Here is an 11101-nt window from a genome sequence, read left to right as displayed (position 1 = left end):
TAAAAAATAAACTTGTGTATACTATATATTTATTTTTTATTTTTCATGTATTATTTTTATATTCTTCATATGTATTAAATAAATATATATAAATTTGATTATTTTATATAAAATGAAAATTATATTTTTATATCATTTTTTTTTCTAAATTAAATATATTTATATATATATATTAATTGTATATATACAACACATACTATGTTAACATATGTGTATATGAAATAAAATAATATAAATTTGTTTCAAAATTATTTGAATTATTAATGAAATTAAATGTAAATAAAATCAAATTGAAATAAAATAAAAAAAAATTTTTTTGAAATAATTATAAATCTTTATATTTAAAGTAGGATATAAGAAAATACTTTATATTAATTTTTGTTTATTTTGTATTTGTGTATTCAAGTCACAAAAAATTAGAATTTTAATCTGTGTGGATATTGACTACTTCTTAAGCCAAACATCGCCGATAAATAAGTAAATAACATTTTTTTCTCCTTGTTTCTTTTGATAGCAGAAATCACAAATTTGTCAACCACTTTTTGATCAGCTTTTCTCTGATCACTTGGTTTATATTCATCTTTCTTTTTACTAAAAATATCGCCTTCTTCTTTTTTCGCACGTTTCTCACGTTTTCTCTTAAAATAATCATCATTAATGTGAGAAGGAATTTTCAAACCAGAAATATTAATACGTGTAGAAGTAGCAATTACATAGTTTTGACTAACTCTACGAAGTGGGCAAGCATTGATCAAGAAAGGACCTATATTAAAAAATATTTCATTAGAATTTTAATTCTATAATATAATATAATATCTATCTATAATATAAAAATAATAAATCTAAAAATATAATATAAATAATTTACCTGTGATTAATAGCAAACCACTCTTAAGTTGTTTTAAAAAAACAACACGTTTTCCTTTATGAGCACCAGCAAGTAAAATACAAATTGTTCCTGGTTTCAAAGATGGTCTCAAATAACGACGATGATCGCGAAAACATTTTTTGGCATGATGTACAGTCACTGGATCTGCAGTAGGATAATTTGCACGCCTTTTCTTTAATAATACAATACGTTTTTCTCCATTTTTGTCACCACTAATTTTTTTTTCAATAGTAATTGGCTTCTTAGGTTTAACCTGATATTAATATTATAATTAATTAGTATATTCAATAAAGTATATAAAATACAAAATGAATAAAAAATTATATAATAACAACATACACTTTTTGGAGTTTTTTTGCTAAGAAACTTGTAAATGACTTTTTTATGAAACATACGAGTACGACTAAATCTATAAACACCATTTCCTAAGTCATAGTTTCTTGGTCTAATTCGACCTTTCTTTTCACCTTTTTTAACAGAAGAAATATCTTTCTTCTCAGGAGATTTTAATTTTGTTTCGTTTATTTCCTTTGTGTCAGTCATCTAAAAAACAAATATAAGTTAATTATAAGTTAATTATAACATAATTACTTATTATTTAAATAAAATGATAAACATGTATAATTTATTTAAATATTTATTTTAAATAATAAAGAAATATTGTAATAAAATATATCATATATTTATAATGTAAATATGATATATGAATAAATATAATATATAAATGTAAATATGACTTTCTTTAATTGTATTTTTATTAACATAATTTCTTATCAAACATATTTGTCGTGTTTTATAAAGGTTATGTCTTGTTTTTATAGCTTTATATTTTTAGTATAAAATTTATAAAAAATTAATTAATACAAAATTAGAATAAAATTTTTTCAAAATATTGTTAAGATTTTAAAATTAAAAATATATATATTATTTTTTCTTTTAAAGTGTCATTTTAATCTCCTCAAACTTAAATTTTTGAAACTTAAATAATTTCATGAAATATTATGATTAAGAAAAAAAATATAATAATTTTATTAAAGAAAATGTTTAAAATACAGAAAATTTTATAAAATATATAATTTTTCTTTTATCATAATAGAAGATTACTTTGATAATATTATATCCATTGATCTCATTCCATCTTACCGTAATTCGTGCAGTTAAAAGAACCTATGTTCTATCTTTACCTATTGGCTGTATGCTGTATCTAAACTCGATATATATCTATCGATAAATATATCGATATATCTATCGATTGTATTTGATAATTATTATTTTCAAACATAATTTATTAAACAATATGTTATTATTTACATAATTTTTTATTTTTATAATAATTAATATATTTTAATAATTAATATCTTTCAATATCTTTCAATAAATTAAATTATAATTTGCATATTATATATTTTCGATATCTAGAATCGATTTCAAAATTTATCTCACATTTTCATAAATATTATGTATATATAAGAATTTTATTGAAAAATAAAATAATTTATTATAAAAATAATTTGTATATTTATATAAAAATAATTTATTATAAATAACAAATTTTTTATTGAAAATAAATTAAAATACAAAAAAATACTGTTTATTTAATTATTTTATTTAGTTATTTTTATTTAAATAAAAAAAAATATTAAAAGATACATATTAGAATAAAAAAGATAAAAATTCATTATATTTTCTGGTAATTTTATCTCCATTTATTAGAGAAATGTGTTTTTCAGTTTTTTAAATTCTTCTTTTGTTTTTAAATTCTTACTATAAATTATTTTTTATTTTTATATCTATTATAAAAATTCTTTTTGTATGTATAAAATACATAAATATAATTAATTTTATTTAATTTTAAAATATTAATTTTATTTAATTTTAAAATATTTTGTTTGAATAATTTATTTATTTGAAAAGATACAAATTACAATATAATGAATTTTATTCAATATAATTTACAGAATTTATATATATATATTTTTTTTACTAAACAATAATTTCGATTTATTATAAAAATTTAATAATCTCATAACAAATATATTATACTTAATTTTTTATATTTAAATAATGTATATCCATGTAGAGTTGAACATACATATATGTTCTTAATCATTATGAGTCTTACATTTATCTTATACAAATACTGTAAATAGATATATTTAATTCATGATTATAAATATAAAATATTTAATTAATTTTTAAATTACTTTTTAATTCATTTAACAAGATAGAACCTATTACCATTTTTTCGCAATTAACACAGATTTCGAGACATTCATTACTTATAATTTTTATTGTCACTAATACCAAGGATTTCGATGCTAAAGTGTAGGCAGCAAATCTACAAAAATTAAAAGGAATAATATTGAAATGTAAATAAAATTTCAATTTCATCGTATTAATATGTTATTTAATAACTTTTTTTAAAATTAATTTATTTATGTAATAAAATTTTCTATTTTACCTGATTTCTTCATCATTGCTAGATACCATTGCAACATTTGCAGTTTCAAAAATTTTTTGAGAAATAGCATTCTTATTCCCTGAATATTGCACCTTTGCTACATGTTCATTCATACCCTTTAATTTAGTTTTTTCAGCTAAAAACATATTTTCTGGCAAGAGTACGGCTCTTATTATTTCTCCAATCGGAGCTTTAATAATAACTGGGCATGAATTTGTGTCATCTCCAATTATAAAATCAATATTAAAATTAGCTGGTTGTGTAGAATCATTAAAATTAATTCCTAATGTAGAAGATAAATTTGAATTTATTTCTAATAGTGGTATTTTCGTAAAATCATGTATGAGCATTCCTTTTGGTAAATTCTGTAAAGGAAGCAAAATACAATTGAAAATATTTGTAAAAAATTAAAAAATAATGATTTCATTCTTATATAATATAAATTTACCTTTACCCCCATTTGTATTTCTTTAACAAGTTCATTTCCTTCATTTGAAAATGTTAATTCAATAGTAACTAAATAAGCACTTACTAAATGCTGTGATCTAGTAAATCTGTATTCAATTTTTAAACCATGACCTGTAATGCTATTTAATAATTCAGATTTCCTTATAGGTATAAATGAAGCTGAAACTTCTCTGATATCATTTGTAATATTCAAATTGATAGGTGTAAGAAGACCACCTGTGCTTAACGGCATAATTGGTGTTATTGGAATCACTGAAATTAACAAATAAAATTTTCAATGAATCTATAATATAAAATATATGAATAATAAATATTTCTTTTATTTTCTTTTTTACATTATTTTTATTATAATATGTAATTTTTTCCTTCGCAAAATAAACATCTATAATCGAGAATAATACAGTCGAAAAAATAAAATGTAAATTCACCGATATTGTGTGTCAAAATGAGTTTCTATTTTCTTTATAGTATTATATTTTACCATCATCTAAGTCTAAAAGGAGATCAATGTTGCTTTTTGGCTTTTCCTTTGCTTCTTCATTTAAAGTTTTATATTTTGTTTCTTTACTTTCTTGAGAATTTGTAGATGAATCTTCAGAATCTGATTCTTCACTCTCAGTTTCGCTATTTGATTCATCAGATATTTTTACAGATTTTTTTTTTTCACTATCAGTTTCAGATTTTCCAGATTCCGATATATATTCAGACGAATCGCTTTCTTCATCTGAAGAATCACTTGTTGTAGTATCTGAAGACTCATTTTCATTATTCAATTCTATTAAAAAATATATTATATTAAAAATATATATAAAATTAATATAATTTTTATTTAAATAAATTGTTTTATAATTTTAATAATTTGAAAATATACCATCTGCTTGAACACTTTCTTCATCGCTGTAAAAAGGTTTCTCTTTTTCTTTTCCTTTTTTGTCTTTTTTATCTTTTCTATAATATTCATCCCTTGTATCTCTCATAGTACTATTTGAAACATCTCTTAGAGATGGATCAGGAGCTACATCAGGGAAAGGTGGTAAAGGACGATAACCAGCACATGGCATATCCAAATAATGAGATAATGTACCTAATTGATATTCAGAATTCTTGAATCTCGATGTTAACGTTGGTGCAGGTTTTGGAGCTAAAAATATTCTTTTTGCAAGTTGTGGAAGGTTTTTTTTATGACCATCCTCATCAAAAATAAAATGTCTTAAGAAACGTGCACGATCTCTAATATCATAATTTTGATCATATTTTGCAAGTTGGAAGACATATTGACAAAATGGTTTAGTTTGAATAGGATTATTTAAACATAGCTTTACAGCTAAATTTAATATTTGTAATTTTACAATATCTTGTTCATTTACAAAATTTTTGGCCATTTTTCTAAGCACATCTGGTGCTATCTTAGGTACTCTATCTGAATATTCTCCTAAGAGCCATAAAATCGATGCTCTAGCTTGTGGTATAGTTATGAAATCCATTAATTTTGCCATGTGAGCAATTATATTTTTATGTTCATTCGATTGAGTTTGTAACAATTTTTTTATAACAACAACACTTTCTGCTACAACAGCCTCTGAAAAAAAAATATATTTTAATTTTTGTTGTTATATAAATGATTATATTAAATACTACATTTCAATGTATAATTTTACATTTTATAAAAATATTAAAAAAAAATTTCAAGATTAATAGATTTAAATTATAAAATTAAAGACATCATATAATTGTTCAACCTCATATATAGAAATTTATTGATTATTATCAATATGATATTACTTCAACATAATAATAATATATAAATCATTAACAAAATTATTTTTAATTAAAAAATAGTTAAATTTTATATATTTTATATATAAAATTATATATATATTTTATATATTTGTTGTTTATTTTAATAAGTATTATTATTGTGATATGTAGTATAAATATATGTAAATATATAAATATATAAAATATAAACATAACTTTCTTAACACTTTATATAAATATTTACCATCTCGATTGCTTAATAATGAAACTAATCCATTTAAACATGTATCAGTCACTTCCTTTATATTACTTGCACATCTTCCAATTGCTTGTATACTTGCTCCAACAAATTCTTTATCACTACTAGAGATATAAGTTTGAAATTCTCTTAATATAACTCCAATACTAGTTTCAGTTGCTAAATTAGTCAAAATATCTAATTTCAGAAGCTTTATGTGAGTAGGATCTGAAGTTCTCACAAAAAATGATTTAAGAAAAGGTTCAAACATTCCCTGTATATGTAAACAATAAAAATCATAAATTATATAAAAAATCAATTTTTTTATTATAAAAAAGATAGGTTGTTATTTAATTTAATAACATTTATATAAATTGATGTTACAATATATTTATGAAAAATTATTTTTCAATAATTATATTAGTACTTACATTACCTTTCTGGCAATTGATATGCTAGCAATGCAATGAAGAACTATGCTTTGAACTTCTCTGTGACCTCTTAATAATCTGATTAATGCTTTGGCAGCAATCATTACTTCACTTCGTGGTGCTGTATGATGATATAATTGAGATACTGCCATTACCACAGAAGCATTTCTACTTTGCAAAAGAGGTTTTGTATTTCGTAATAATAATCGATGATCTGGATCTATTGTTAATTTTGGTTTCTTTGTATTAGACGAATCAGAATCAGAATCATAAAATGGACGATTTTCATCATCTTCTATATTCTATAACAATTGATTTCAAAAAATATAAATCTAATATATGATTATTATTGTATTATAAATATTAATTCATAATTTTGAAAAATATACGTACATCCACATTAGGATTAATGAATTGTGTTCTTGCATATCTTGTAAGCATATTGACTATAACAACCTGACCCCATTCATCAACATCAACTAATAAATTACAGAGTTTCCTGTAATTTTTGTGTATCAAATCTATTCTTTCAGGACAAACTTCTTCAAATGCCATCACTGCAGAACCTACAACAAGAGTTGTTTTGTCGGATAATAACTTTTCTAAAACGCCTATTAACTCTTCTTTTTGTTCAGAATCTAATGAATAAAGTTTAGGAATAGCATGTGCTGCAGTTTTTCGAACATATGGTGACATATCACTTGCTGAATCTTTAATAGCAAGCATCACTATAGGCACTATCATAGAAACTCGTATACTTGAAAGTACTCTTAAAGCACTGGCTCTTATTAATTGATTAGGATCTTTTAATGCTCGTTGAAATGTAGAAATAGATAAAAGAGCAAGATCTTGTTGATCTTCTGCATAACGGACCAAATAAACATAAACTAATTTTTTTACTTCAATATTTTTTGAAACAACATTTTTTACTACTGCTGGAAATAATTCTGATGCATCTCTTCCCTTTGCTATCATCTGAAAAAATAATTACTTTTATTTTTTTTTTCAAAATAAAATTAAGTTAGATTGAAAAATTAAATATCAGATATATAATAATTATAAAAAATATTTATATTCTTATTTTTCAATAAAATGACATGATTATTTTAATCATAAATTATTCATTTCTCATGGATTTCAAAATATTATTTTATATGTATATTATGTAAATAATTCTTTAAAAAATTACAAAAAATGAAATAATATAAATAAAATTAATGATATAAAAAATTTATTACCCCAATTATACGTTTCATAGCTTCTAACTTAAGTCCATCTTTATTACTATCTAACATTTGTTTCAAGTCTTCATGTCTGAAAAAAATATTTTTTTTAAATAAGCAATTACATTTATTTCTGTATTAATATATTTAATAATATATTTTATATGAATAATATATTTAATAATAATCAATTTTATATTAATAATAAAATTTAAAAAATTCATAATATAATTAAAAATATATATATATTTTTTTTTATATTTCAAATATATAATATATAAAATTCAAGAAAATAACAATATAATATAGAAAGGATTATAAAGCTAAAATATATAAATTTTTTTATAAATATATCATGAAATTTCATTTCATAATATTTCAAATATATAAATTTGAACATAGTAAAAAAAAAATATTAAAAATACTATAAATTTTAAATTAAAATAATTAAAATGTACAAAAAATAAATTATTTAAAAAAAAATATGTTAACTCAAAAATATATTAAATTTTTCTGTAATAAATATTTTTTAAAAAATTATTATATGAACATATTTTTTAGAAACAGTGTTTATCATTAAAATATTTACTTTTTATAATCCGAATGAAAAAATCCACCTGAAGCAGGATCAGTTGCGAGTTCTGCATCTGCTGTATTTGATGGTCTATCATTGCTGTAAGATCCTCCGTTATTTGATAATGAGTTCGCAGCAGCAGTTAACATCTTTTTTTTTTTTTTTATTTAAAATATAATAGTTCTTTTTTCTTATTCCAACTACACAAACTTTATTCTAACACGAACAAATCTTTAAAAATTTATTACAAGATGATTTCAGTAAACATTAACAGACACCCATGTTGCTTAGATCTATTTAGATTTGAGCTACTCAGTACGTATTCCTGTTTTATATATCGAAATATATCGAATAAAAATATTTAAAAATAAAACAAAAAATATAATCGTTTTTTTTATTAATTGTTTGCAAATTGTTTGGTTTCGTTCATTTTATTTTATAGAAATTAAGAACTGTAACATTTCTAAAATAATGATTGAAAGAATAAAACTGTCACGAAGTTACACGCATTACGTATAAGTTACTAGAAACTGTACTTATCTTTTATTCAAGAGCGGGAATATTAAATTAAAATAAAAAAAATTATCGTTATTATTTAACTATTATTATTGTTAATTATTTTATTATTTTTGTAGCTATTATTATTTTATTACAAAGATTATTATTATATATTAATATCATAAAATTATATATAATGTTAAAAATTAAACATTAATATATATAAAAATAAACAAATGCAATTAAATATTTATAAAAGAATGTAGTATAATATACATTTTTTTCTTAAAATATTATAATATTATAATTTTAATTTCAAAATGTTAAATAATGTACAATATGAAAAAAATATTATAATTTTATAATGTATTCTTATTATTTGTATGCATATTTTTAAAATTTTTTTATATAATATAAAATAATTTATATAAAAATATAAAAATAATATATTTAGATAATATATTATATATTATTTTTAAATAATATATTAAAGTAATATATTTAAATAATATATAAATAAAAAAATATATAAATAGTTTATTTAAATTCTTTGTTATTGAAATGAAGATTGTATATTTTTACAATATTCAAAAAAAATTTTGAAGTTTTCTTATATTATTTTTCATCTCATCATTATCATTCAGAATTTTTACTTTATATTTTGCTATGCAACAATTTTATAAATATCTTAAAATATATATTGATTTGTATTTGATCTATATAAAATATTTTTTATTAATATTTATTTAAATATTTATATTTAAATTTTAAAAATAATAAAATAAATAATAAATAATAATATATTTCACAAAGTAATTTATTTATTTATGATTTATTTTAATTTAACCCTTTGACTGTAGATCATCTACTAATAAAGTGTATAATTTTTAAAAGTGTTTTTTAATGCTTTATATTCACAAAACAAATAATGTTAATTATAGAATGTATAATATAAAAAAATATATAGTACTAATGTACAATATTAGCATCAACTAAACTTAAATAGATGCCATCAGTAATCAAAGGGTTAAAATTATGAAAAAGTTTATTTTGTATGACACTATAATACAAGTTCGTCTAGTTTATTGATATATTGTATGTTGCCTGCTAACAGAATAACAATTTGTTTTTACAGAAAGTTTGCTAAGAATTTTTTTTTCCTTCATCTACTTTATTACAATCCCTTTTTTGTTGTTGTCTTATGGCTGAATTCAAATCTTCTTGACAATTAGCATATGCCATACCTAATCCAAAACCTGCCCCAGTTATGATAGGCCACTTTCTTCCTATAAAAAAAAAAAATTAATATATATATAATTTTATAATGAAACAAAATATAATGAATAATATATATATTTATATATTTGTTGATATTAAAAAAATTTATAATAATACGAATAAAATTTATATATACAAATAAATTATAAATAATATGCAATAAATTATAAAATTTTAATTTAATATTTATATTTCTTTTTATCATTTCAAATCGTTAACTATGAAAAGAACATAACTTAGAATACTTAACCTATTTCATATTCGTAATGAAAAAATTTTTATTATTTAAATATTGATAAAAATTGATAAAAATATTTATCAAAAAAATAATTATACGAAATTAAATTAATAATATTATATGATCTATATTTTTCAGTCAAAAATTACATTATTTTAACTTTTGTTTTAACTTCAAAATTGTATTTGCTATTAAAAAAATAAATTAATTAAATCTATTATCATATTAAATATTTTAACTAACATCAGAAAATATATAAAGATTTTTATTCTAAAAATTTTTTTAAATAGATTAAAACTTACGTTTGAAAAAAAATAAGGAGAATACTCCACCAAGAAGAATTCCTCCTCCTATGGAAATGTCGTTATTATTAACCAACAAAAAATAAATTTGATATCTTTTCAAAATCCATCGATTAATTACTAGATGATAATTACCAAATTTAAATATAGCATCCGTAAAACACCGATCCCACTTTCGTCCAATTTCGTCTTCAACCCAAGTAGCCATTTTTCTTACATTAAAGTAGATCTATGATATTGAATGTTATGTCATATAACAGTCTATGATCATTGGGAAAGAATGATAATAAAATTATCGATTATTTGTGAAAATAACTTTATAGGGATTCAATATTTTTTTGATGAGCAATATTTTTTTCAATACTATAAGTGAATGTGTAATATAATTAATGACAACGAAATCAATGTAATTATGTAGTTTCCATTTCAATCAAACAAGAGAGTATATAGGGATATGCTATTACATATTGCTTTAGGTTATGACAAAATGTATAAACAATATTTTATCATAATTTTATATATTATTAAATTTTTAAAAATTTTTTTTTTGTTAATAAGTAATTAATTTACTCTATAAACTTATTGATTTTATCGAAAATCATTTGATTTTCGTAAATTTTATAAATTTTTAAACCATTCATGGCGATACGAACAATTTATAGTAACAATTTATACTAACTCATATGATTAAAAAATAAAATCACTATTTAGTTTCATAATTTACTACATGAAATTCTTGTAAA

General features: G+C 20.1%; 3 protein-coding genes across 4 annotated transcripts; all 3 read right to left on the bottom strand.

Moving 5' to 3' along the window:
- Window positions 1-365: 365 nt before the first annotated feature.
- Window positions 366-2162, bottom strand: LOC107992720 (large ribosomal subunit protein eL6). 2 transcript variants are annotated; one of them, XM_017048762.3, is made up of 4 exons: window positions 2033-2162; window positions 1229-1432; window positions 869-1142; window positions 366-763 (listed from the first exon to the last, which is right to left on the bottom strand). In XM_017048762.3, the coding sequence occupies exons 2-4, from the start codon at window positions 1430-1432 to the stop codon at window positions 417-419; spliced, it is 825 nt and encodes a 274-aa protein (XP_016904251.2). In that variant the 5' UTR covers window positions 2033-2162; the 3' UTR covers window positions 366-416. The 2 variants fall into 2 exon arrangements, with proteins under 2 accessions (XP_016904251.2, XP_061940216.1); XM_062084232.1 differs by having other exon boundaries at window positions 1994-2063.
- A 312-nt stretch (window positions 2163-2474) lies between these two features.
- Window positions 2475-8575, bottom strand: LOC107992856 (AP-3 complex subunit beta-2). Its single transcript, XM_028664320.2, has 11 exons — window positions 8058-8575; window positions 7484-7559; window positions 6639-7220; window positions 6251-6547; window positions 5821-6088; window positions 4690-5397; window positions 4300-4593; window positions 3799-4070; window positions 3351-3715; window positions 3128-3227; window positions 2475-3029 (listed from the first exon to the last, which is right to left on the bottom strand). The coding sequence occupies exons 1-11, from the start codon at window positions 8189-8191 to the stop codon at window positions 2913-2915; spliced, it is 3213 nt and encodes a 1070-aa protein (XP_028520121.1). The 5' UTR covers window positions 8192-8575; the 3' UTR covers window positions 2475-2912.
- Window positions 8576-9567: 992 nt separating this feature from the next.
- On the bottom strand, window positions 9568-10634 carry LOC107992730 (MICOS complex subunit Mic10). Its single transcript, XM_017048774.2, has 3 exons — window positions 10494-10634; window positions 10359-10406; window positions 9568-9826 (listed from the first exon to the last, which is right to left on the bottom strand). The coding sequence occupies exons 1-3, from the start codon at window positions 10564-10566 to the stop codon at window positions 9684-9686; spliced, it is 264 nt and encodes an 87-aa protein (XP_016904263.1). The 5' UTR covers window positions 10567-10634; the 3' UTR covers window positions 9568-9683.
- Between the last annotated feature and the right edge of the window lie 467 nt (window positions 10635-11101).

The sequence above is a fragment of the Apis cerana genome, linkage group LG1, assembly GCF_029169275.1.
Source record: "Apis cerana isolate GH-2021 linkage group LG1, AcerK_1.0, whole genome shotgun sequence".
Classification (NCBI taxonomy): Eukaryota; Metazoa; Arthropoda; class Insecta; order Hymenoptera; family Apidae; genus Apis; species Apis cerana.
This window is presented reverse-complemented; position numbering and strand designations above follow the sequence as displayed.

What these genes read in the sequence shown, in the direction of transcription:
- LOC107992730 (XM_017048774.2), bottom strand. Translation starts at nt 10,566, where the DNA reads ATGGCTACTTGGGTTGAAGACGAAATTGGACGAAAGTGGGATCGGTGT. An exon ending in GGATGCTATATTTAAATTTG is followed by an intron (nt 10,407 to 10,493) that starts GTAATTATCATC and finishes ACATTTCCATAG; the next exon opens with GAGGAGGAATTCTTCTTGGT. An exon ending in CTCCTTATTTTTTTTCAAAC is followed by an intron (nt 9,827 to 10,358) that starts GTAAGTTTTAAT and finishes TTTTTTTTATAG; the next exon opens with GAAGAAAGTGGCCTATCATA.
- LOC107992720 (XM_017048762.3), bottom strand. Translation starts at nt 1,432, where the DNA reads ATGACTGACACAAAGGAAATAAACGAAACAAAATTAAAATCTCCTGAG. An exon ending in GCAAAAAAACTCCAAAAAGT is followed by an intron (nt 1,143 to 1,228) that starts GTATGTTGTTAT and finishes TATTAATATCAG; the next exon opens with GTTAAACCTAAGAAGCCAAT. An exon ending in TGGTTTGCTATTAATCACAG is followed by an intron (nt 764 to 868) that starts GTAAATTATTTA and finishes TTTTTAATATAG; the next exon opens with GTCCTTTCTTGATCAATGCT.
- LOC107992856 (XM_028664320.2), bottom strand. Translation starts at nt 8,191, where the DNA reads ATGTTAACTGCTGCTGCGAACTCATTATCAAATAACGGAGGATCTTAC. An exon ending in TTTCATTCGGATTATAAAAA is followed by an intron (nt 7,560 to 8,057) that starts GTAAATATTTTA and finishes TATTTTTTTCAG; the next exon opens with ACATGAAGACTTGAAACAAA. An exon ending in CTATGAAACGTATAATTGGG is followed by an intron (nt 7,221 to 7,483) that starts GTAATAAATTTT and finishes TTATTTTTTCAG; the next exon opens with ATGATAGCAAAGGGAAGAGA.